We start from the raw sequence: 22848 nt of genomic DNA, 5'->3' as shown, positions 1-22848 counted from the left end.
CATGAATAAGAGTTCCAAGTAGAAGGGTAATGGATTAAGCCAACTCTCCTTATTTAAATTTTAAGGATAATCACTAAATAAGGCAAAGATGATTAGAATGCATTAGAAAATATTATCTAACTTTCTGTTTTAGGAGAAATGTCTAACCTATAAGAATATGTAAATAATAAAAATAAAAGGATAGATAAATATATTGAAAAATGATAGCCACAAGAACGTCAATGTAGCTATAATGGTATCAGACACAAGAGATTTTAAGACCGAGGTGCTTGGGTGGCTCAGTTGGTTGAGTGATCGACTTCAGCTCAGGTCATGATCTCATGCTTTGTGAGCCCTAAAGTTTGAGAGCCCTATATTGGACTCGCTGCTGTCAGTACTGAATCTGCTTTGGATCCTCTGTCTCTCTCTCTCTCTCTCTGTCCCTCACCACCTTGCACACTCTTTCTCTGTCATCAAAAATAAATACATATTAAAAAAAGAGATCTTAAGATTAAAAAAAATTAATTAGGGATAAAAAAGATTAATATCTTGATAGAACTAATTCCTGAGGAAGATATACCAATTCTAAACATATAGGTACTTGACACTATGTCCTCAAAATATATTGCATAAGGAGAAATAGATAAATCTATAGTGGTAGATTTTATTTGAATGACAAGTATTAAGCTTAATAGGAAGGAACAGAATTAATGACCAGAAATTGATTCTTTGACATATGTAAACAATGTATTGCAGAAGTGGTATCACAAATGGAAGGAAAATGACTCATATGGAAAAATTTAAATCTATTTCTCATATCACATACAAAGTGTCTAAATATGAGCAAAAATGTTTACAACTTACGAGAAAATATGAATGTCTTTACATACATGAGTAGAAAGAATTTCTTAAATAAGACTATTTGCAACTGACTTTTCACAATAAAAGATGCCATAAGGTTTGAAGATATGCTATGGACAGGAAGAATATATTTGCAACACAGAAAGTGACAAATGATTGCTACCTACTATAAATACAGAATTCCTACAAGTCAACAAGAAAAGACTAACAAAAGTAGAAGAACCAATTCAAAGAAGAGGTATCTTTAGTGAATGACAAACTTTGCATAAGATACCCAAACAGGACCATGTGTTTTACACTAATTTATTTGATCTTTATAACAACTCTACCAAAGAGGCATGTCCCCTCCTCTTGTGAACTGTAACAAACTATCTTTTTAAGGGTAATCCTTTCCTGATTTTTTTTTGACTTACCGTACCTCAAGCTTTCTATTTACACACTGTGTTTAAAACTGAAGGGAAAGGGGGAAAAGTGTGTGTACATTTCCAGCAGAGAGAATAGCTTATATGAAGGTCTTGAGGTTAGGGCCAGTGAAGAACTGAAAGAAGTCTAGTTGGATGATAGTGAAAGATGAGCCCAGGAGAGGCCAATGGAAGGATGGAAGGATTTTAACCAGGGGAGTAATATGTTTAGAATTTTGTTTCAAAAAGTCTTTCTGACTGCTTTGCAGAATGTGGAGTGGAGCAAGACTGGAGGAAAGGAGACTCATTAGGAGGCTGTTCATAGTCTAGGAGAGAGATGGTTGAGGGCACTGTTTGAAGAAAAGTTACGGATCTTAGGGATATTTAGAAAATAGAACTGAAAGATTAGATGATTGGATGTATGGGTTGAGGGAGAGGAGGAATTAAAGATGACTTACATATTTCTTGAGCAACTAGGTTGAAAGTGACACCTCAATTAATTTGAGGTAACATTTGGTGGGAGAGAGTTGATAGGTTCAGGTCTGGATTTAGTAAGTTGAGTTGTCTGTGAGATACCTGTGTGATGACATTAAGGAGATGGCTGTGTACATTCATGACTGGAGATGAGAAGAGAGGACTGGCCCAGAGATGCAACTTTGAGAATGATGAACATATAGGGGTCAATTAAGCCACTGAAAGTCAAGAATGTGAACTGAGAAGATGAGAGGCTTATAGCACAGCCTAATGTCCAACATTTGAAGGATGTGCAGACAAGGAATAAGAGCTAGTGAAGAAAATTGAGGAGTGAATGGAGAGGTAAGAGGAAAATAGGGTGTGTAGGGTCATAGAAACTACAGGATGATACTATTTTAAGGAGGATTAAAAATACAACAGTACCAAATATCACTGAGAGGTCCAAACAGAAGATGATATAATTTGCTTGGAGCTTGTGATTTGAATGTCCTTGTTGAATTTGGCAAAGGCGATTAGCATTTTGTGGTGGCATCAGAAGTAAGATTGCAGGGGATTGAGCAGTAAGTGGGAAGTAAAATAGTACAGATGACTCATTCAATCCTACAAGTTTTGAAAGCCAGTGGCTAGTACAGAGATTTTCACAAGACAGTGCTAAGGTGAAAGTGTGCTGAACTGACTAAAATTGATTTGGTAGTACTCTTCCCATGGATTCTTCCTACCCCTCTCATTTCTCAACAAAACGTATCTGACCAGATGTTCATGCTCTGGACTTACTAAGTATTTCTACAGCAAATAAGAACTATTAATTTTCTTGTGGTGGTGGTATTTGGGAAACACCTCCCTTTCAAAGGACTTTTGCATATTATTTGAAGGATTGGGTAATGTGGGCATTTGAGGCATTTGTGGTAAGGTCAGTAAGGGTCAGTATTTTAGCTGGGAGGGCCTGTCTCATCACATCACACAGATAAGTATATATTCAACTAAGGTAGGAATGTCAAATAACTAGAATGCGTGCTGCTACTCCCCTTATTGTTAATTCATGCCACACATGCTTGGATTTGACCACAAGGTCCTTTGTGTTATAGCATTCCAGGCAGATACAAACCAAAAAGCTTGATGTTGGTCATAGTGTTCTGATCTTGGCTGAATATGCCCAGGACTACAGAATTGCACAACTCCAAGGGGGCACTGTTTACATAGACTGTATTGTGAATGGTATCCACTGGATTTATACAGTAGGATGGCCTTGTTACTGTACCCTCACCCAACTCTCTTTAACCTTTCTTTTTTTTCTACCATGTATTCAAGTGATATGCTTACTTACATTAGTAATAGATCAAAATGTGGCATGTTTTGTTTTTGTTTATTTGCATTGTTTTTTAAGCTGCCCATAATACTACTTTCATAATATTGCAACAAATTGTGTGAATGTCTCATTATCTATGCTGTGAACAAAAGTCAAATGGGCCATATTGCTTAATATAAGCTTAATATATTACTAGTAATATTATTTAATAAACATTAAAGCTTTAATGTTTACTTTTGAGAGACAGAGAGAGTGCGCATACACTGGGGAGGGGCAGAGAGAGGGAGACACAGAATCCGAAGCAGGCTCCAGGCTCTGAGCTGTCAGCACAGAGCCTGACGTAGGGCTCGAACCCACGAACCATGAGATCATGACATGAGCTGAAGTCTGACACTTAACCAACTGAGCCACCCAGGCGCCCCTAAGCTTATGTATATTTTTATATAGTTCCACTTACCTCAGTTTGACAACATGAGCTCTGATGAATTGATTTCTTAAATTTGATTCTTGGAATGTTTTAGTAATCTATAGAAAGAAAGGGGAAAATGTTTTTATGCTTCCAGTTGTTCTCCTTCCTCCCAACCTTGCAACACAGGACTTAAGTTAATGAGGAATAGGGACTGGAGTTTTCAGTTCAGTTCAGTTCAGTTCAAATTTCAATGAAATTTTAGTTCAATTTCATCTCAACACTTAGGATTGATTTAGTCTGGGGAAACAGCCTTTTGATGCAGTGCCTATTTCTTCACTTATGATACAAACATGATAATGGATAGGATGCATCTTCACTAGAAGGCATCTAAACATCAGATGTTGTACTCAGTGTGATTTGGTGGCTCTTCCCAAGGGTGTTGGACAAAAATCAAGTAAACAATGAAAAACAGAGTACTATTTTATATTTCTTCACTGATTGAGGGTGTCAGTATTATCTTTGTATTCTAGAATAGTCTAGAATTCTCATACCTCAGTAATGTTCATAGTTGATAAGAACTGAAGTGAGATGTGGATTATTTAAATTCTAACAAAGTGAATCATTAAATTTGTTAATAGACCAGCCATTAAAGTGTAAGACAATTACATATAGAATGTTTGCAGTTATCACACATTTCCATCATTAGAGAAGAAAGATCTCATTAGCTACCCATGAAGATAAATCACCTAATTTTAGTGTCTTCTTACTTGATAGGTATGGTTTTGTTCATATTATTCATGAGCTGAATAATGGAAATAATGTTGTTTTTGTGATTTCAACCACCCTCCAGTTATCAGTTTCTTTTCTGTTTAACCAGATATGGAAAGTTCAGTTTTCAAGAAAAAGATAAAATATGTGGCAATATGATCTATTATTATAGTGGTCTCCAAAAATTTTTGATTTTGATGCATTCCTATGGATAAAATATTTTATGCATGAGTAGCACAAACATGTATATTTATTTATAAATTATATATATGCAGTAACACTGTACTGCTAATAATATATACTATAAAACATTGACGAAATTAGAAATTAAAAAGACCAAATTAACAGAGCAAACATTTAGTCATTTTATCCCCTTTATATTTAGTAATAATATTTTCATTGGTAATGTGGATAGAATTTATAATTTTTGAAATACTTTGTGATAAAATGATTCAAAGTTATGATTCTAAGTTTAATTTAAATACTTGGTTTGGAATGGTGAAGACATTTCCACACCATTACGTGGCTCTAAATGTATAAAGTGCCTCATTGGCAGAATTTAATAAATCATGACACAAAGTTGTCAGTCCCTCCCAACCATTGTGCAAAGGTTTTGTTGAAATTTAACACGTGACTTTCCGTCTTCCCTGATTTCAGTTGGTTATCCTTGCAAACCAAATGGAATGTGTTTCATTTTATATGTTTTTTTAAAGAAGTGTGTTTAGGGGCACCTGGATGGCTCAGTCGGTTAGGCGTATGATTTCAGCTCAGGTCATGATCTCAAGGTTTGTGGGTTTGAGCCCCACCTTGGGTTCTGTGCTGACAATGCAGACCCACTTCAGATACTTTATCCCCCTCTCTCTGCCCCTTTCCTGCTTGTGCTCTCTCTCTCTCAAAAATAAATAAACATTTAAAAAGCATTAAAAGAAGTATGTTCAAAATCAACCAAACATGATAGTTAATCCTTCCCCCCCAGTTTTTATGTGTGCATGTCTCAGCACTTTTATAGGTAAGATGCAACATTTTCAGTAAAACACAAGAAAATCCAAACACCTCATGATGGACCTGTTGCTAAACATATTTTCAAAGTCTTCTCTCCATGGTATGAACTTTATTTAAAAAGCGCCTAATTTCTTACACTTTGAAGAGACAGGGTATGTATGTGTGTTTGTGTGTATTAAATATCTTCTAAGAAAGATACTGTTTATTGCTTCACTTGGTAAATTTGCTTTAGTCAGTAGCAGTGAAGTGTCAGTTCTGTTATTACCTTACTGTTCCTTTACTTGGTCATTACTATCCTTGGCATATTAGAGTTATCTCCGAATTGTGGTTTTAAAATTTGTGTTTTGCAGGATTCTTCTCAGTTCCTTTAGTGATTTCGGAGAGGCTTTGTTTAGTTTTAGAACTAGATAATAAAATCTTTAAATCCAGTTGAAACTGCACATTGTTGAAATCTACTCAGAGCAAGTAAAAGTGTTACTGCCCTTCCCCTCTTCCCTCAAGATACCTTTACAAACATTGTGTGGGACCAGCTGACATAAAACCAAACAAGGTACCAATGCCAATCCATTTATTAAATAGTAACAAAACACTTCCTTCTAAAAAATACTCTTTATGGGAAGAAAACATATAGAGTGATATCCAAGTATTTGAGTATTCACAATTAATTACTGTGAATCCCTCTCTGGAATGCACAACCCCATTTTGGAGACCACTGTGAGCCTCTGACTACAATGATGTCTTTATTTTGTATCCCTAAGACTTGGCACAGGAACCAACAGATAGAATGCGTCTTTTATTTATTCATTCAAAGAACATTTCATTGTCAAGTATGTTATCAAATTGGTTTTTTTTTGGCATTAAGTAATGATCAGTGCTTTTTTTTTTAAGCTTACTTATTTATTTTAAGAGAGAGGGCCTGTGCATAAGCAGGGGGAGGGCAAAGAGAGGGAGAGAGAATCCCAAGCAGGCTCTGTGCTGTTAGCATAGGGTCCATCTTTGGGCTCAATCTCATGAACTATGAAATCATGACCTGAGCTGAAATCAAGAGACAGACGCTTAGCCGACTGAGCCACCCAGGCACCCCAATAATTAATGCTTGTTAAATGGACGTAACTGAAATGAATTTTACCCAGAAGCCCTGATGGTTTAAGTGATATGATAAAATTAATCTCAAATGGGTATTGTTTTCTTTCTCTTCCTATGAACTAGTTTGTTCATGGGACTATAATTAGACATATTTTGGAAAAAGTGGCAATTGTTTGCAGAATTTATTGCATTATCACACCTGATAACAAAGGGGAGTTTCAACAGTTCAGTTGATCCCAGGTATGAATCCTGACTGAAATCTTTTGTTTTATTGACAGAGACCCATCCCATTTAGTCAGAATGCGCTCATGGTTTTGATATATATATTTTGCAAACTGGTGCTTTCAATATTTCTAGAAGGCCTTATTCATTTTTTTCACTCATTAAACAACAGTTTTTCAGTAACTTTTTTGCTGCAAACCCCTTCTATCAAGAACTGGGTACAATGGTGAGAGAAAATAAACAGTCCTTGCCATTATGGAGCTTACATTTAATGGCAGCAGACAAGCACCAATCAAGTTATCATCCACATTTAAGTAAAATTACAACTGATAAGTACAGAAATACAGTAGAGGAATTTGATCCAATCAATATTAGAGAGGTTTCTTGGAGGAAATGCTGGTGGAGTTGAGATTGTTAGGAAGAATCAAAGTTAGCTAGTTGAAGAGGAAGGAAAAAGCCTCACAAGTGAAGTGAATGGCACATGCAAAGTCCTGAGGTGGGAGCACACAAGTGTGTTTCAGGAATGAAAGAAGGCCAGTGCAGCTGTAGCATAGAGAGCAAGGAGGCTAGGGAGCCAGAATGGCCAGACCATACATGTCTTGTTAGTGGTCTTTATCATAAATAATGGGAAGTTGCTGAAGTGTTTTAAACAAAAGGATAATATAATCAGATTTGCAATTTGAGAATAATTTCTTTTGCTGCCTATGGATATTTAGTTTTAGGGAAGAAATGCAAATCAGTTAATGCTATTTTAGTAGTTCAGAGTAGAGGTGATGGTTTGGATGGACATGGTGTTAGTAGGTATGAAGAGAAATGAATGGATTTGAGGGAAATAAAGAAGATACAGAGGTTGGTAATGGATTGGGTATTTGGAATGATAGAGGGCAGTAATTCAAAGATGAATTCCAGGGTTTGGGTTTGGAAAACTGAATAAATGTTGTTAATGGGGACAGGATTATTGGAAGGAGGCTAGGATGCTCTGGGGAAATCATGAGTTTGATTTGGGGCAGAATAAATTTAAGATTAATAAAAAAACAGCCAAGTGGAGACATTAGGCTGGCAGTGTGGTGAACAGATCTGAAATACAGAAGAAAAGTCTGGGCTGGAGACAGAATGAGTCATTAGTGTACAAGTGTTGGTTGAAGTAACACTCATCAAAGAGAACATCTAAGGATAGAAAAAAACCAGTGTGAGAAAAGAGGAGAGCATAAGTCAAAGCCTTGGGGAATTTCAAAATTTAATGACAGTATAAAGGAAGGTGAGCCTATAGAGACAGAGAGGAGTGGCCAGAGAGGCAGGATAGGAAAAACAGATGAATGAATATATTGCATGAGAGTCATAAAATCATAGGCTTTTTGAGTTAGAATGTACTGTGAAAATTATCTGGTCCAATGACTTTATTTCACTGATGAGTAAACTGAGAGCTAGAAAAGAGAGATGAATTGCCTCATAGAAGTTTCTGAGACTATTCTATTGCTCATGAAGGAAAACAATGTTGTCTGTGGGACAAGGACAATGATGATACTCATGTTACCATTGGGAAATGGTATGATACTTGGATTTGGAGTCAGGAGACCTTGGTTTGAATTCTGGTTCTACTACACTCCAGTTGAATGGCCTTTGACATGCTTCCTAAACTCACAACCTTTATTTTATGCATCTATAAAAATTATTTGTCAATTTATATGACTGTATAATACATGTGAAAGTGCTTTGTAAACTATAGATTAGCACCTTATTAGAGTATCATTCATACAATGTTTTAAATGTTCAAAGTGGTTTTACAGAAGGATAGATGAGATTATGGAAATCATACATCAGAAGAATTTCAAGTGAAATCTTTTCCTGCCAGGTGTTTAAATATATTACAAAACCACAGTACTCTCAATAGCTTGGTACTAAAAACTGAAATAATAAAATTATAAAAAGAAAATGAGGGTTAATATTTTAAAGAGTATTTAGAATGAATAAAGCCATTTTTAACATGACACAAAATGAGAAATCATAAAAGGGATTGATAATTTAGCTCTATAAACATATAAAATATATATGAAATATATAAAATACATATGAAATATATAAAAAAATTAAATGTTTAACATTAAAAAATCCCTACATCATAAATAGGATTGAGAGTCAAATCACATTATTAGAGAAGTATATGCAATGTGAATGACAGGCAAACGTTAATATGCTAATAAGGATAAGTGGTATTCTTTTTGTTTTTGTTTTTGTTTTTTTTGAATCCATATAGAATAGACAAATGCTCTAGTAAGAACATGGGCAAAGTCATGATCAGGCAATTGACAAATGAAGTCATAAAAATGACCTATTACTATATGAAAACAGATTAAATCTTAGTAATCAAAGAAATGAAAATCCAAATAATAGTGAGATATCACTTCTCACCTACTAGATTAGCAACAATTAAAATGATTTACAACGTTGAGGGTTAATGCTGTGGGGAAATAAGCATACTTGTGCATACTTATGTGCTGCTGGTGAAAATGTAAACTGGAGCACTTCTGGAGTGCAGCCTAAAAATTAATCTTATTGTATATATAAACCACATCTTCTTTTATCCATTTGTCAGTTGATGGACATTTAGGCTGTTGTTGAGAGTGCTGCTATAAACATTGGGAGTGGAGGAGGGCACTTGTTGGGGTGAGCACTAGGTGTTGTATGGAAACTAATTTGATAATAAATTATATTTAAAAAAAACAAAAAATAAAAAACAGGTACAGTTCGGGGCGCCTGGGTGGCTCAGTCTGTTAAGCATCCGACTTCGGCTCAGGTCATGATCTCACGGTTCGTGGGTTCGAGCCCCGCGTCAGGCTCTGTGCTGACAGCTCGGAGCCTGGAGCCTGTTTCAGATTTTGTGTCTCCCTCTCTCTCTGACCCTCCCCCACTTGCACTCTGTCTCTCTCTGTCTCAAAAATAAATAAACATTAAAAAAAATTTAAAAAATAGGTACAGTTAAAAATAAATAAACAAATAAAAATTAATCTTAAAATTGCAGAGACCACTATATTAATATAAGCAACTGGTTGATAAATACATGGGAGAATTGACTGAAGAATTTTAAATAGTCTTCAAACATTCAACGCTTAACGCTTCACTCCTCTACTCCTTATGTGTGGCTTCCACATAGTGTCTTTCTTCCAAAGAGTATGGTATGGAAAAGAGAGGAAGTAATTTTACAGTGTAGAAACCTGACAAACACTACTTCAGCTGGGTGATCAAGTTGACAGTGATAAGTCATGTTGACAATTTAATGAACCCCCTTCATGTGATGGAGTGAAAATGATACTCTTTCTCTATGGTCGTCCTCCCCTGAACCTGTAATTCCACCCTAAGCATGAGGAAATAGTTTAGAAAGCCCAGCTATGGGATTTTACAAAATGCCTGCCCAGTACTCTGCAAAACTCTCAAGGTTCTCAAAACAAGGAAAATCTTAGGATCTGTCATAGATTCTCCTCCCAAATCACTGATTCAGCTGTTATTCTGAACTCATTAAACATTTAAATGATATACCTAACTTCCCTTCTCTAATCCCATGCTAACTAAGCAGTTGTCCCATAAGTTGGCTTCTAGTGAGGTTTGCCTCTGGGGAAAAATGTGTTAGACAAGCCAGTGATTCAGTCCCCCAGCCATGAGAGTCCTCATTTAGATTAACTTAGTGGTTCCCAAATTGTGGTCCTTGGAACATTAGCATCAGCATCACCTGGGAACTTAGAAATGGAAATTCTTCAGTTTACCCCAGACCTATTGAATCAGAGACTCTCACATCAGGGCTCAGAAATTTGTGTTTTGAAAAGCCTGCCAGGTGATTTTGTTAATGTTTAAGTTTTAGAGCAACTGGATTAATTTATATTCTTAGGACTCTTTAAAAGGAAGGGTAAGTAAGCAACCTTGACACTGGTCAACTCTGACTCTCTGGGTGAAAGGTCACACACTGGTCCATGGTCACAAATGAATGCAAAGGACCCACTTGTGAGGTTTCCTGGCAGGCCTCTTCAACTGAAAGCCCAAGCTTGCTTTGCATATTTTCTATGTGTATCATTGAGCCACAGTAGGGTGTTGTCTAACCTATGTTATTATGAACATGCAAACATATCTTTTAACACATACTACCTGTGTGTTTAGTTGGATAAGAAAAAGGAAAGAAGGCAAAATGAAAAGGATTTAGAAAGGCAATCTCAAGGAGAGCAGTAATAAATGCTCAACTTGCACAAACAATAGACTTCCAGCCTTTGAAGTCATAATCATATAAAATATTAATTTATTCAAGACTCTTCTAACACTTTCCACTTATGACTTAAAAAATGTAAAGAAGAACCAGTAGACTAGCAAATTAACTTGAAAAAATCACAAAGAAACATATCTTTCAGTATTCAGGGAAGAAAACAATATAGAGCATCTAGCAATTACAGATATATCACAAAATATCAGATTTATTATCAAATTTGATGATGGGATAAAGAGCAAAGAGAAATATTAACTTACCATAGATTCAATTCTTCCACTCAAATCCCTATATTCCTGTGTAGCTGGTGAATTTAACTGATTACTGTATTTGACATTTAGGATTTGAAAGCTGCTATGATAAAAATAAGACTTTTGATCTGTAAAACAAAGAAAAGGCAGAATCAATCTCACTGCTAAGTACTTTAATCTTTAGTTTATTCAGGATTATGGGAGGCTATCTTATACAATTTAAAAAAAGTTGCTTCTCTTAAAACTCCAAACTTACTATAAATGTAACTATAATAAAATTATTCATCTCTCTCTTTTTTAAATTGACAAAGCTGAAAATTTAAAGATGTAGGAAAATCAGAGCAGCATCATTTGTGAAATCAAACTGCTCAGAAGTATCATAATTTTCATTTTTACTATATTTTTGGGAGATTTGTGATTGCAGATTTATTAATTCAAGAAATATTAATGAATGTCTATAATATGCTATTATTCATTTATCCCTAAGGAATACCCAAAATAATTCTTAATAGTTTTTAAAATTATTTCAAATAATAATCTTTTTAGGGGTATTATTGACTTGTCATTAGTTTTTTAGACTAAAACTAGAAAATAAGCCTTTGAACAGGATATCTAATTGGTTGTCCAGTGTGAATTGTTTTCATCAAAAAAAGTCTTCCAGAGGACATATTCAGCTGTGTGAGGAAAATAAAGACTCTCAAAACACACTGTATACATCTTAGAAACATTATGATTTCAGTACTCATGATTTTCCTGTCTCAGGAAAATCCCTGCTTTCTTTTGATCATTCCTATGCGATAACTAATGCAGAGAAATACTTCAATCAGGAGAAAGAGTTGGAGATCCTGGTGGAAGGGTAATGTATTCCTTTGTAGTGGAAGGACAAGTCTTTCAAGGGCTGTAAATGGTCAGCCTCTGAAGAGGATTAACCTAGGTTCTGTTTGTGTGACAATATAGTACCATCAAAAGTGAAAATTCATTAATTTAATTGGAAACTTGAGATTTCTTTTTCCTGCCTCTGTAGTTCACCTAAGACATAGTTGACTCTGGGTGATTTGATAGCAAAATGCAGCAACAACTTTGTAATTAGATTGGCTGAGAAATATTATTCCTCATTACTGTTTTTTCTAATGTTGGTAATTTTATTGTGCCACTAGGAGTTTTTCAATTCTCAAATAAGCATTTTGGCCCATTTACAATAGAACATACAATAAGTTATGTTCTCTCTTTCTCTCCATATTCATGGATACCCACATACCTACACCCACACATATGATTTAAATGACTTAACACAATTGTAGCTGAAATAAAATAACCTCAAAGTACATTTATAAGTGATAAAATCAGATTATAGCCTATGTTATCCAGTGAAATTTGACATATTTACGTTAAAACATCTGAAAGGGATGTTCACTGAAATATTAAGGAGCATTGTTTATGAATGAGCAGGGTATATGTGTTCTTTATATTGTTTCTTGTCCATATGTTCTACATTTTTGTTATAATAGAGAAAAGTAAAAGAACAGATCTTTTTAAAAATTTGTTTTTTTCCCTTATCTTTCATAACTCTTCTCTTAACTAAGACTGTTTTATCAGGAAATAGATCATGAATTAACAAATAACTAGGTACATCCAATTTTTAGGTGTTGAAACTTAAAGTTCTTTGCAATATTTCACTTCTACAGTTTTATCAGGTTATTATATGAAGAAGGAAATCATGATATTAAGTGAAAAAACACAGTAAGCAAATTCCAGTGTCAGAAAAGAATCAAGAGACATTTTTCCTTTGGCTAGAGTAATTCTTGCCTGGGTAATTATGTTTATTTAAAAAAAAAAAACAAAAGAGACAGAGAAGAGAAAAGTACTGATTGAGGGAATATATAGACACAAACATGTATTTAGAGATATAGAAGACCCTCAATTAGGTTATATTAGAAAATAAAAGTGGCAATAAAAGAATGACAGACTTGTCATCTGAAGGTGTATTTAGTTATTTGGTCTAAAAAGTGGTACTTTTAGTCTTCTAGTACTTACCAAAGGCTAAAAAGTGGATGAGTAGAGCTATGGTCACTGCCAGGATTACCACTCCTGCCACAACAACGAAACCCACTACATAGGGATTCAGGAATCTTGAGGCTGATGGTACCCGTGCTGGCCTTAGAACAAGAGAAAATGATCAAAGACTAATTCTTTCACTTAGAGAAGCCATGATTTCAGTACTCATGATCATTATTGCCTCCCCAAGTCTTTTAGCCTATCTGTGGTTCTATTTATAGGAAACTGCAGTGATTATTGATCAGAACATAATCCTGGAAATGAACCTGAACTAACATTCTCCTTAATAATTTTTCTTTCAAATTTCTTTCAGCACAGAACTGTTGACATTTCGGTAGTTGATAGAAAAATAAGTAAATCTGACCTATGCTTTGCACTACTTTCCCTTCTTCTGTCAGTTGATGAAGTTCTCAAGAATAACAGCTAATTGTTCTGTTTTGCTGTAAGTTTTTCTAAGACCCTATGTTGGACACTTACTGTAGTAACCTCCCATAACTGGGCACCATCCCAGTGGTGTATAGAAGATTAATCATTTTGGGTGGGGAGTGGGGGGAAGGGAGTCAGAACAGTAGCATTCCTCACTGTCATATTCTCCATATTATTAAAAGTGGGGTGTGAACAGAGGATAAGTGTTGAGATCCAGGAAGAGTAGCAAGCCCCTGAAATGAAGAACTGTACCAGCAGCAGCAGATTTGCATGATTTATCATTTTTCTCCCATGAATTTGTCAACTTCAGTGTGACTCAAAAGATTTGTACTAATAGAGTACATGGTATTATATTGAGTATATAGTCCAGACGCTATCTTCTTCACCTACCCACAACCACATATACTTGCACGAGGGAGGTAACCAGAAGGGCTAAGTGTGAATTTCTGTTTTATCCCTTGTGTGCTTGGAGATCACACTGTCATTAATCTGAGACTTTCCTAGTCTGACAAATGGAATTAATAATATCTGCCTCACAAGCCATTTTGAAGATCAATGAAGTTATGTTATGAACTATATTTCTAGTTAAATAGGTTACCACTAGGCTGTGTGCCTTTGGAGGGAAGAGATAGTGTGCATGCTTATGTTTCAGACACTTTGCAGGTTGCCTGGCATGAATAGGTGATAAATACTTAAGATATTTATAAATATTTGTTGCATGTGTTAACTTATAACCATGTGTCAGATTTAAAAGACTTAACAGAGCTGAAAAGCAGTTACATTTAGCCAGAATATAGTCTTTCATTTTTCCTATTTGTTTTGCCAAATAGGTATCTGGTATAAGTGTGAAAAGAATGCTCTGAGGGTCAGTGATTCCCAGACATTTAGGTTTCATTGCAGGGTTGCCTGATCTTGTTTGGGCTCTGCATAACTCAGAAACTTACAGAAGGGCACTTCCTGCTATTTTGCAATGTACCACCTGCACATTGTATTCTGTGGTTCTGGGACCAGTAACATTTCAAAAGATTATTGGAGGCAGACCTAGACTTGCCAACCTTCAATTCTGGTGAATAAACATGTTAAAAAAAAAAAAAACAAAACATGCTCAAACCTTATCATTTAAAGAAAGGACACTGAAGTACCTAGAAGTAGGAAGGACATAATCTCAGGCTATCAGAAAATAAATAACTTGGCTTTAGCCTTATGATACCTGTTTACTCTATTGCTCTTCCTTTGTTCATTTTGCTATACTGGTGAAAACTGACTGTCACTGATGCTGGTCCAGAGTCCAATATTTGGAAACCACTACTGTGGTAAACTTCAAGTTGGAGATAATTGGCACTTTGACATTTGCTGATTTTTGAGATTCCATTTACTCATCTTCTACCTTAGGTGGTCACTGTACCAATGACATGCGATCACAAATTCAGAGTTTGGCATTTGTGATTTCAGAAAATGTTAGTGGCTGCTGAGTAGTGGCAGAGCCAAAAGGAGACAGGTTTGGAGTCTAGGGTAAACCCAAAAACCTAATGGATTTTGGGCCAATGGATTGACCCTTCTCCTCAACCAGAGATGAACTAATGTGTTAAGATTTGTGAGTGTGGAGGGAGAAGTACTGAAAGATTAGGAGTAGGTTGGAGGCTGAAAAGAAAAGCCAAAGCCTCAAGTCAGCATATGCTTTAGCTTGGATGAGCCTCCCATGGGAATGACTTTAGCACCAACTTTGCTTCAGTTCATGGAAAACACGTTAAACTCAATGACTAAAAAGCACCATGAAACATATGACTCAATAAATAAAGGGTGTGGAGCTCAAGTCATCTAATCTCACAAGCCATAATTAATTGCATAAGAATGGGTTGTTCCACCCTGTAGAAACAGCTGAAGAAATATCTTTCTTGTTGATAGTGAACCTTGTCATTGAACCTCTCTGTATGTGGCTGGTTACAAAGCTTATGCCAACACAGTCTAAATTGTGCACAATATTTACTTTGTAAACTAGTAGAGAAAACATGTTTGTAAACACTGAATTTTTACTCAATGCAATGGAAATCTGTGCAAGAAAATACTTTGCTTTCAAAGCTTGTTCCTGATTAGTGAGATTTATAGTGCTTGCATTTAAACAGCAAAACAGATAATTCAGTTGTAACATGTTTAACCAGCTTCCCCCTCTCTTTGCTCTCTTTTATTGACTTGAAAACGTTATGTTAATGTTGGAAAATGTATTCCATACTTTTATCATGAGAGTCTAAGTGTCAGGCATTGTACATGTATATTGCCAATCTTCACAGTTGTAAAGCAGGTATTATGAACCCTGTTTTGAACATAGAAGAACTGAGGGTCAGAGAGTAAATAACTAAAAATTACTCAGGAATGGCAGAGCTGAAAACTGAAACTAGGTTTGTTTGAATCAAAGCACATGCTCTTCCTTTCATATACACCTCCTCCCTCACACTACAGGAGATAGGAAAGCTTTGGGACTTCTGTCTCTTCTGACTTCACTTGGGGGAAGCAAAGGGGATCAACATATACTGAGAGGTAGGACTTTAGTAAGTGTGCAATAAAATAATTGTTGATTTAATTTTAATTTGAAAGTAAGTCTTACATTAATATATCAAATTTATATAGGACTACTGTAGTAATTAATCTTTGCTATTGACACATACTTACAACCATTATAGGGCTGTGGATTAATAGAGCCATTGGCAATAATTTCCATTATCTGAAAGAATGGAGGAAAACAGTGACAGGGTAACTGCAAATTCAGATGCACGTGATATGTATATAAAGGACTTTTAGACAATTTTGTGTCCTTTTAAATAAGATTTCAGATATCTTAGTAACAAAGGTTTGGTCCACAGTTGTCTTCTCCTATGAAGCATTCTTCCTGAGTAATCATACTTTATGTCATGGTTTTAGCAAATGTTCTATAGGATAATATTTTCTAGGATAGATCTTTAGCCCAGACCTCTGTTTTTGAGCTCCATGCCATTACTGCCAATTATCACCAGACATCTTATGGATGTTTTAAAACCTCCTTAAATATAACAGTTCAGTTCAAAACTGAATTTTCTCCCCAGCACTACACTTACTCTGCACTGTTTCTAAAATTGGTGAATGTCACTGCTATCTACCTTGTATTCTAAGTTGGAGACCTAGGAATTAGCTGCACCTGCTCCCTCTTAGTCACTTTCCACATTCAAGAGATCACCAAACAGTGTTTATCTTATACCTAAATTTTTTTTCCTATTTTAATCTATTTTGTTCTTAATTTTGACTGTTACCACCTGACTTATATTGCTTGAAATGCCTCTTAACTGGTCTCCCTTCTTCCATTAGCTACTCAATCATTAATTAGCTAATGCAAGAAGAAACCAGGAGAAGAATGATTTTGGCGGAGGGAACAGCAGGCTCTGAGCCAGGAGCTCACCTGGTAAATCTGAAGAAGAGCAAGGGGGGCAGCTGGACTGGGGTGGAATGAGCAAGGTAGAGGTAGAGGGCATGAGAGGGAGATAAGATAAGAGTAGGAGTCAGCGGTGGGGCAGATCTTTTAGGGCTTTTCATGTAAGGGCTTAGGTCTGCCTTCTGAGTCAAATAAAAAGTCTTTGAGGTTTTGAGCAAAGGAGTGACATCAGATCTATTTCTTTAATAGGATCACTCTGGGTGATAGGATGGAGGGCAGATAACTTGTTATTCAGTAGTTGAGGTGGGACATGATACTAGTTGAGACAAGCATGGGAGCAGTGGAGGTGGTAAGAGAAATGTCAGAGTTTGGATATATTTTTAATTTAGACCCTAGAGGATTTGCTGATGATTCATTTATGAGATATGGGAAAGGAAGGGCTCTAGACTGAATTCAGGATTTTTGTTTCTTTCCAATCAACCCTTTAAAATCCTTCCAGGGACTTTTTGAATTTAAATCTTAGGTTCTGACTTTCTCCCCCTCCCCTATCTCATTTGAAAAATTATCTATAGCTTGTCAAGCTCCTCAGGATGGCATCCAAACCTTCCACGTGGCATTGAAAGCTCTTCATAGTCACCTCTGTAGCTTCATCTTCTGTCGTATCCTCATGTGCCCACTTAACACCAGCCAGACCAAATGGGACAGCCACGTCAGTGTGATGACCCTTTGTCTAGAAAATGTGATACCTCAACTTCCTGGCAGATTCCCCTTTTATTCTGAAGATAATTTAACCATCTTTATTTTCCCTCCAGGTAGATGCCTTTTTCTCCCCTAGCTTCCCCTCATCTGATCTCATAATGTCCAATGAATTTCCCTCTTCTAGTCCTTATCCCTTCATGTGGGAAACAACGATCTTCTTCCCTGCACCCACCTCCAGGCTGTATCTCATGAAAAGTAGACCTGCATCTTGTCTGTCAGGACATGCCCCATCCCTAGCATAATACCCATCCCAGAGTCGGCATCAGGTTTGTTTATGGAAAAAAATGATGAGTGACACTGCAAAGGATTTAAAAATAATTTATAGTTTGGAAGGACTTCATATAGGATTGTGTGATGTGCATTTTTATTTTAAATACTGACAAAATGTAGATTGGAGAATAATCTCTGCCATCTAATGAGTGCTTACCATGTACCTGGCACTGTATTGACTTTTTCTACATCATTGAATTTAATCCTTGTAAATAACCCTAGTTTACAGATGATGAAATAGAGGCTTACTTACTCAGCTGGAATGTGAATCCAGGTCTGTCAAGCTCAAACTGCAAATGTCCACATCAGATGGGAGGAGATTTTTATGTTAATTATCATGTTGTTGTTATCCATTTCTATCCCCTACCTTATTGCTGATGCTAAGAAATGGAAAGTTCAAAATATTTCTATAGACTTTGTGTTATAGGATATACAAACACGTATATTTGAATATATATGTGTGTGTATTTACATTATGCATTGGAGTTATGAAGACTCTGAAATGGTTCCACTAGGCAGGCAGTAGACATCTAATTCAACGTTTTAATTTTTTTAGGTTGAGAAGCACTTTGTTCAAACAAGGTCTTGCTTGCAAGTTCAATAATGGAAAACAGATTAAATGGAATAGCTTTTCTGTTTGAATTTGGGATGGGAGAAAAGGATCCCCTACTCCTATTTCCAGTAAATTTTCACTGATCTAGTCCAACATTTTTCTTTCTTTCTTTCTCTTTCTTTCTTTCTTTCTTTCTTTCTTTCTTTCTTTCTTTCTTTCTTTCTTTCTTTCTTTCTTTCTTTCTTTCTTTCTTAAATTTTTCTGTTCTTGATAAACTTAGGCGCAAGAAAGAGAGACACAAGAGGATTATTCCCGTTACACAGCTAGATGATAGCAAAGTCATTGACACAGTTTTAAGACTTCTTGAATATATTTATTTCATTAAACCATGGTGCATTCTGAAAACTCTAGGTTAATTTGGAAGATAAGAATCTTATCCTTGAATCACAAACCCACACCACTTTATGTCTGTGTACCTTTGGAATGCACTACGTGACTTTCTTTTAAATCAATGATTTACTTGCCAATTTATTTTTCTCTTGGGTAGCATTGAAATAAGTTTATATTCCTTGGAGATATAAATCACTTTATGCTTCCTGAGGCTACAGAGGCTGGGCAAGTGGTGGAGGACCTGAGCTAACTTATGTAATACTTTGATGAGAATTAGGAAAAGGCAGCTTTTCTGGGACACAGAGACAATTATGAAAGCTGCTCCTTGGGCTGCATGCAGCAACACTCTGGGACAGACAGCTTGCCAGGGAGCACAGCCTCCATCTCAGCTTCCAATCTTCCCCCAAGCCATGCAATTTAGTGCATTGCACAGACTTCACAACTGTGTATAGCAGACCTGAAATGATGTGCTGAAGTCCTGGAATCTGTTATTTGTAGGGAAAGTCAATCCAGGATTCAAATTCTTCTCACCAAATTTGCAAGTTCATATGAACAAATGACTAATAGGTAGAGGTGTGTGTGTGTGTGTGTGTGTGTGTGTGTGTGTGTGTGTGTGTGTGTTTGAAGTCGTGGAGTTGGGAGTTGATGGTTTGTAAGACCCTGCTGCCAATAAAGCTAAGAGTGTGGTCTCAATTCCTTCACTGGCTTGTTAAGTTTTTTCTTTCTTAGGACTCAGGCTATACTCTGGAACTCAGCCTCTTTTAAATAAATTGAGGTCATAGAATGAATCCCATGAGAGAGAGTGGCCCCAAGAGGAAAAATCTACCTTTACTGTTGAGGGAAAAAATAAATGCCTTTCCTAATGGTGCTCTATTCATACTTTGTCTAACTGGTCTTAAACTTGAAGGATTCATTTTCATATACTGGAAGTCCATGGGCATTCTTTTTTCATTTTATTTATTATAGCATTGAAATGTATTTCAAGATAAGTTATCACAATTATTAACTGATTTAGAAAATTTCACTGGGTCCTAGTGATTGAGGCTGCATTAAACAACTACTAGAGAAAGAAAATATTGTAAATTATACTTCATGATAGTGTATTAAATCTTAATTTATTTGGACACTGCTAAGTTGAAAAATAGTTTCAATTTTGTAATATTTTCAGTTTTGTTAATAGTGTTCACTTTATGTTTCTGTAATAAGTAAGGCAGGCATTTAAATTTTTGTAATTAAAAATTATTTCTTCTTTTGTGAGATTTCCTTTGTTCTAACATCAGCCATGTTTTTGAAATAGAAGATTTGAGATATGAAAGATTCCTTTAATTGACTTTAAACTTCTGAGCATAGTGTTCAATTCTCTCATTGTAAAAGAGTTCTAAGGGGAATATGGAAAAAGACGTGCAGTTAGGAGATTTACACTGTAGAATCAGTCTTGTGTAATTATTAATAGAAGATGTCTGAAGACTCCTGACTTACAGAGTCAGTTAAGGACTTGGAGGCATATTCTGTTTACTGCCCTGCTATACTTAATATACACTCGCTTTTATAAGGAAAGTAATCTTTGCTGGAACTCTACAGCTGCCCAAAGGGTGGGTTCTTGCTTCCATCACTGAGATTATGGAGCCTTCTCAGTGTGCAAATGGGCACAGTGGCATTATGGTAGATGGTAGCGTGGTGTATAAAGGTGAGCTACCTAGGTGATTTGAAAACAACAGAACAGATGGAAATATTTCTTCTCAAACTTCATGATGCTGACATTTTAAGTGTATTTCTCTAGAAATCATCAAATCCACAAAGTTATGGGAGCAATGTTTTGTTGATTCAATCACTGCAGAAGAATATACGCCTAGTGTTTCACCAACAGTCATGACAGAGAAATTCCTGACCCAGGTTACCTATCTCCTTGATAATTAATGTTAGGGAGAACCTAATGTACTATAGAGGGCACTGCTGTTCAATGTTAGTATTCCTTCTGAGTTCTAGAAAGTGTAATTATTGACAGAGCTATTGAACCTAGAGCAGGTTCTAAGCAAGAAACAATTATTTAGTTGAAGATTTGTTTCCTTGTCTATTTTCCTCCAAATAGAATTTTTTTACCTATCTGGTTTGAGTTTTCAATAAACAAGTTTTATTTTCTGCCTTCATTCTCTTCTTTCCCTTCTTTTCCTTTCCTTTTTTTCCTTATTTTTGGCTGAAGATCTGTAACCTTTATTGGCACCAACATTATTTGCCAACTTTCTGAAAATTACAAGGAAATATTCATGGCAGTATAAATATGTGATATTTTATTGTCAAAGTGCTCTTTGGGAAATGAGTAGTTTAAAAAATTTAAACTTAAATGTATCTGTTGCAGTGATGAAAATGTTCCGAAATTGGATTTTGGTGTTGGTTGTACAACTCCATAAATATGCCAGTAACCACTGAATCATACACTTAAACAGGTGATATTTATGTTCTGGAATTACATCTCAATAAAGCTGTTAAAAAATTATATCCATATTTTATTGATTATTAACTTATTGCAATAACAAAATTACCAAACTGTCAGAGAATAATTGACAGAGTGGCTTAAACTCACAGAAGCAGAAAAGTTCTCAATAATCCATTCAGTTCAAGTTTCTTTTTTTTAAAAAAAAATTTTATTAGTTTTCTTTATTTTTGAGAGGCCAAGAGAGACAGAAAGCATGTGGGGGAGGGGCAGAGAGAGAGGGAGACACAGAATCAAAAGCAGGCTCCAGGCTCTGAGCTGCCAGCACAGAGCCCAATGCAAGGCCTGAACTCACGAACCATGAGATCAAGACCTGAGCCGAAGTCAGTCGCTCAACCGACTGAGCCGCCCAGGCGCCCCAATTCAGTTCAAGTTTCAATGCCATTGCCATGCAATTCTCAGTGAAGTATTGGAATACAGTGGTGTATTATTGTTGATAGCAAGTGATTTGTTACAAATAATAGTTAAAGCATCAGAGTTTTGAAATAATTTACTTCTTACACAATTTAGAGTCGATAATTCTGGCATAACATTCCTCTTACTGATTTGCGTTTTCTTATATTTTTGGGTGGAGTTACAAGTAGTGCATGGTGAATTGCTTATAAGCCTGGTTAGATCCCTGGGGGTGTGTCACACATATTACTATCATATGTCAGGGTGGGGAAAAAAGGCCAAGAAATCCCAGAAAAAAAAGCTTATATTTAAATTCAAGCTGAGATGTGACAAAACCCATTTGTTCTTTGCACATTCCCTAATTCTGCTGATTCTTTCTTCCCATATGCACCCTAAGCTGACTAGATATTAGGGTTTTCCCAAGCTTATTTGAGCACAGAAGTATTTATTCCTGAAATACCTAACATTTTGAGGATCACAATGTTCCCAGCACTCAGTTAAGAAAATGCTGCTCTGTGAGTTCTAACTTGCCCAAGGCATTAAGTGTTTCTGAAGGAGAGCAAGGGAACTATTGCACTCCCAGCTTGGAAGACACACTTATTCATATTTAAATATACAAGGAGGCTTCTTGCTGTGCCTCTCTCTCCGTTTTGGATACTTGAGAGACTACCACGTAGCTGTTGAATTTCATTGTAGTTGGAGCTGTTTAGTACTTCTTAAAGTTTTTTATAATGTTTATTTATTTTTGAGAGAGAGAGAGAGAGAGAGAGAGAGAGAGAGAGAGAGAGAGAGACAGAACGCAAACAGGGGAGGGGCAGAGAGAGAGGGAGATACAGAATCCAAAGCAGGCTCCAGTCTCTGAGAGGTCAGCACAGAGCCTGATGTGGGGCTTGAACCCACGAACTGTGAGATCATGACCTGAGCTGAAGTTGGATGCTTAAGCAACTGAGCCACCCAGGCGCCCCCTGAATTTAATTCTAGTGGCTTATTGCCCAGTTTGTCTACAGAAGCAGAGGAAAGAATAGAGATTCTCAGTATTATTTTCCCATGATGGTTTTATGTCATAATGAAATGAACAGAATTCCAAGGTCACTGATCCTAATATT

General features: G+C 36.1%; 1 protein-coding gene across 1 annotated transcript in view; it reads right to left on the bottom strand.

Annotated features, from left to right (window-relative positions):
- The window catches only part of TMPRSS11D (transmembrane serine protease 11D), a 55733-nt gene that overhangs the window by 20453 nt on the left and 12432 nt on the right, over positions 1-22848 (bottom strand). Inside the window, exons 2-4 of the mRNA XM_045474946.1 lie at positions 13040-13173; positions 11015-11133; positions 3479-3546 (exon numbers count right to left, since the gene is read on the bottom strand). Coding sequence (XP_045330902.1) covers positions 3479-3546; positions 11015-11133; positions 13040-13173 — 321 coding nt within the window. The remainder of the gene's footprint in view (positions 1-3478; positions 3547-11014; positions 11134-13039; positions 13174-22848) is intronic.

The sequence above is a fragment of the Leopardus geoffroyi genome, chromosome B1, assembly GCF_018350155.1.
Source record: "Leopardus geoffroyi isolate Oge1 chromosome B1, O.geoffroyi_Oge1_pat1.0, whole genome shotgun sequence".
Lineage (NCBI taxonomy): Eukaryota > Metazoa > Chordata > Mammalia > Carnivora > Felidae > Leopardus > Leopardus geoffroyi.
The sequence above is the reverse complement of the archived record's forward strand: the minus strand, read 5'-3'. Positions and strand labels throughout refer to the sequence as shown.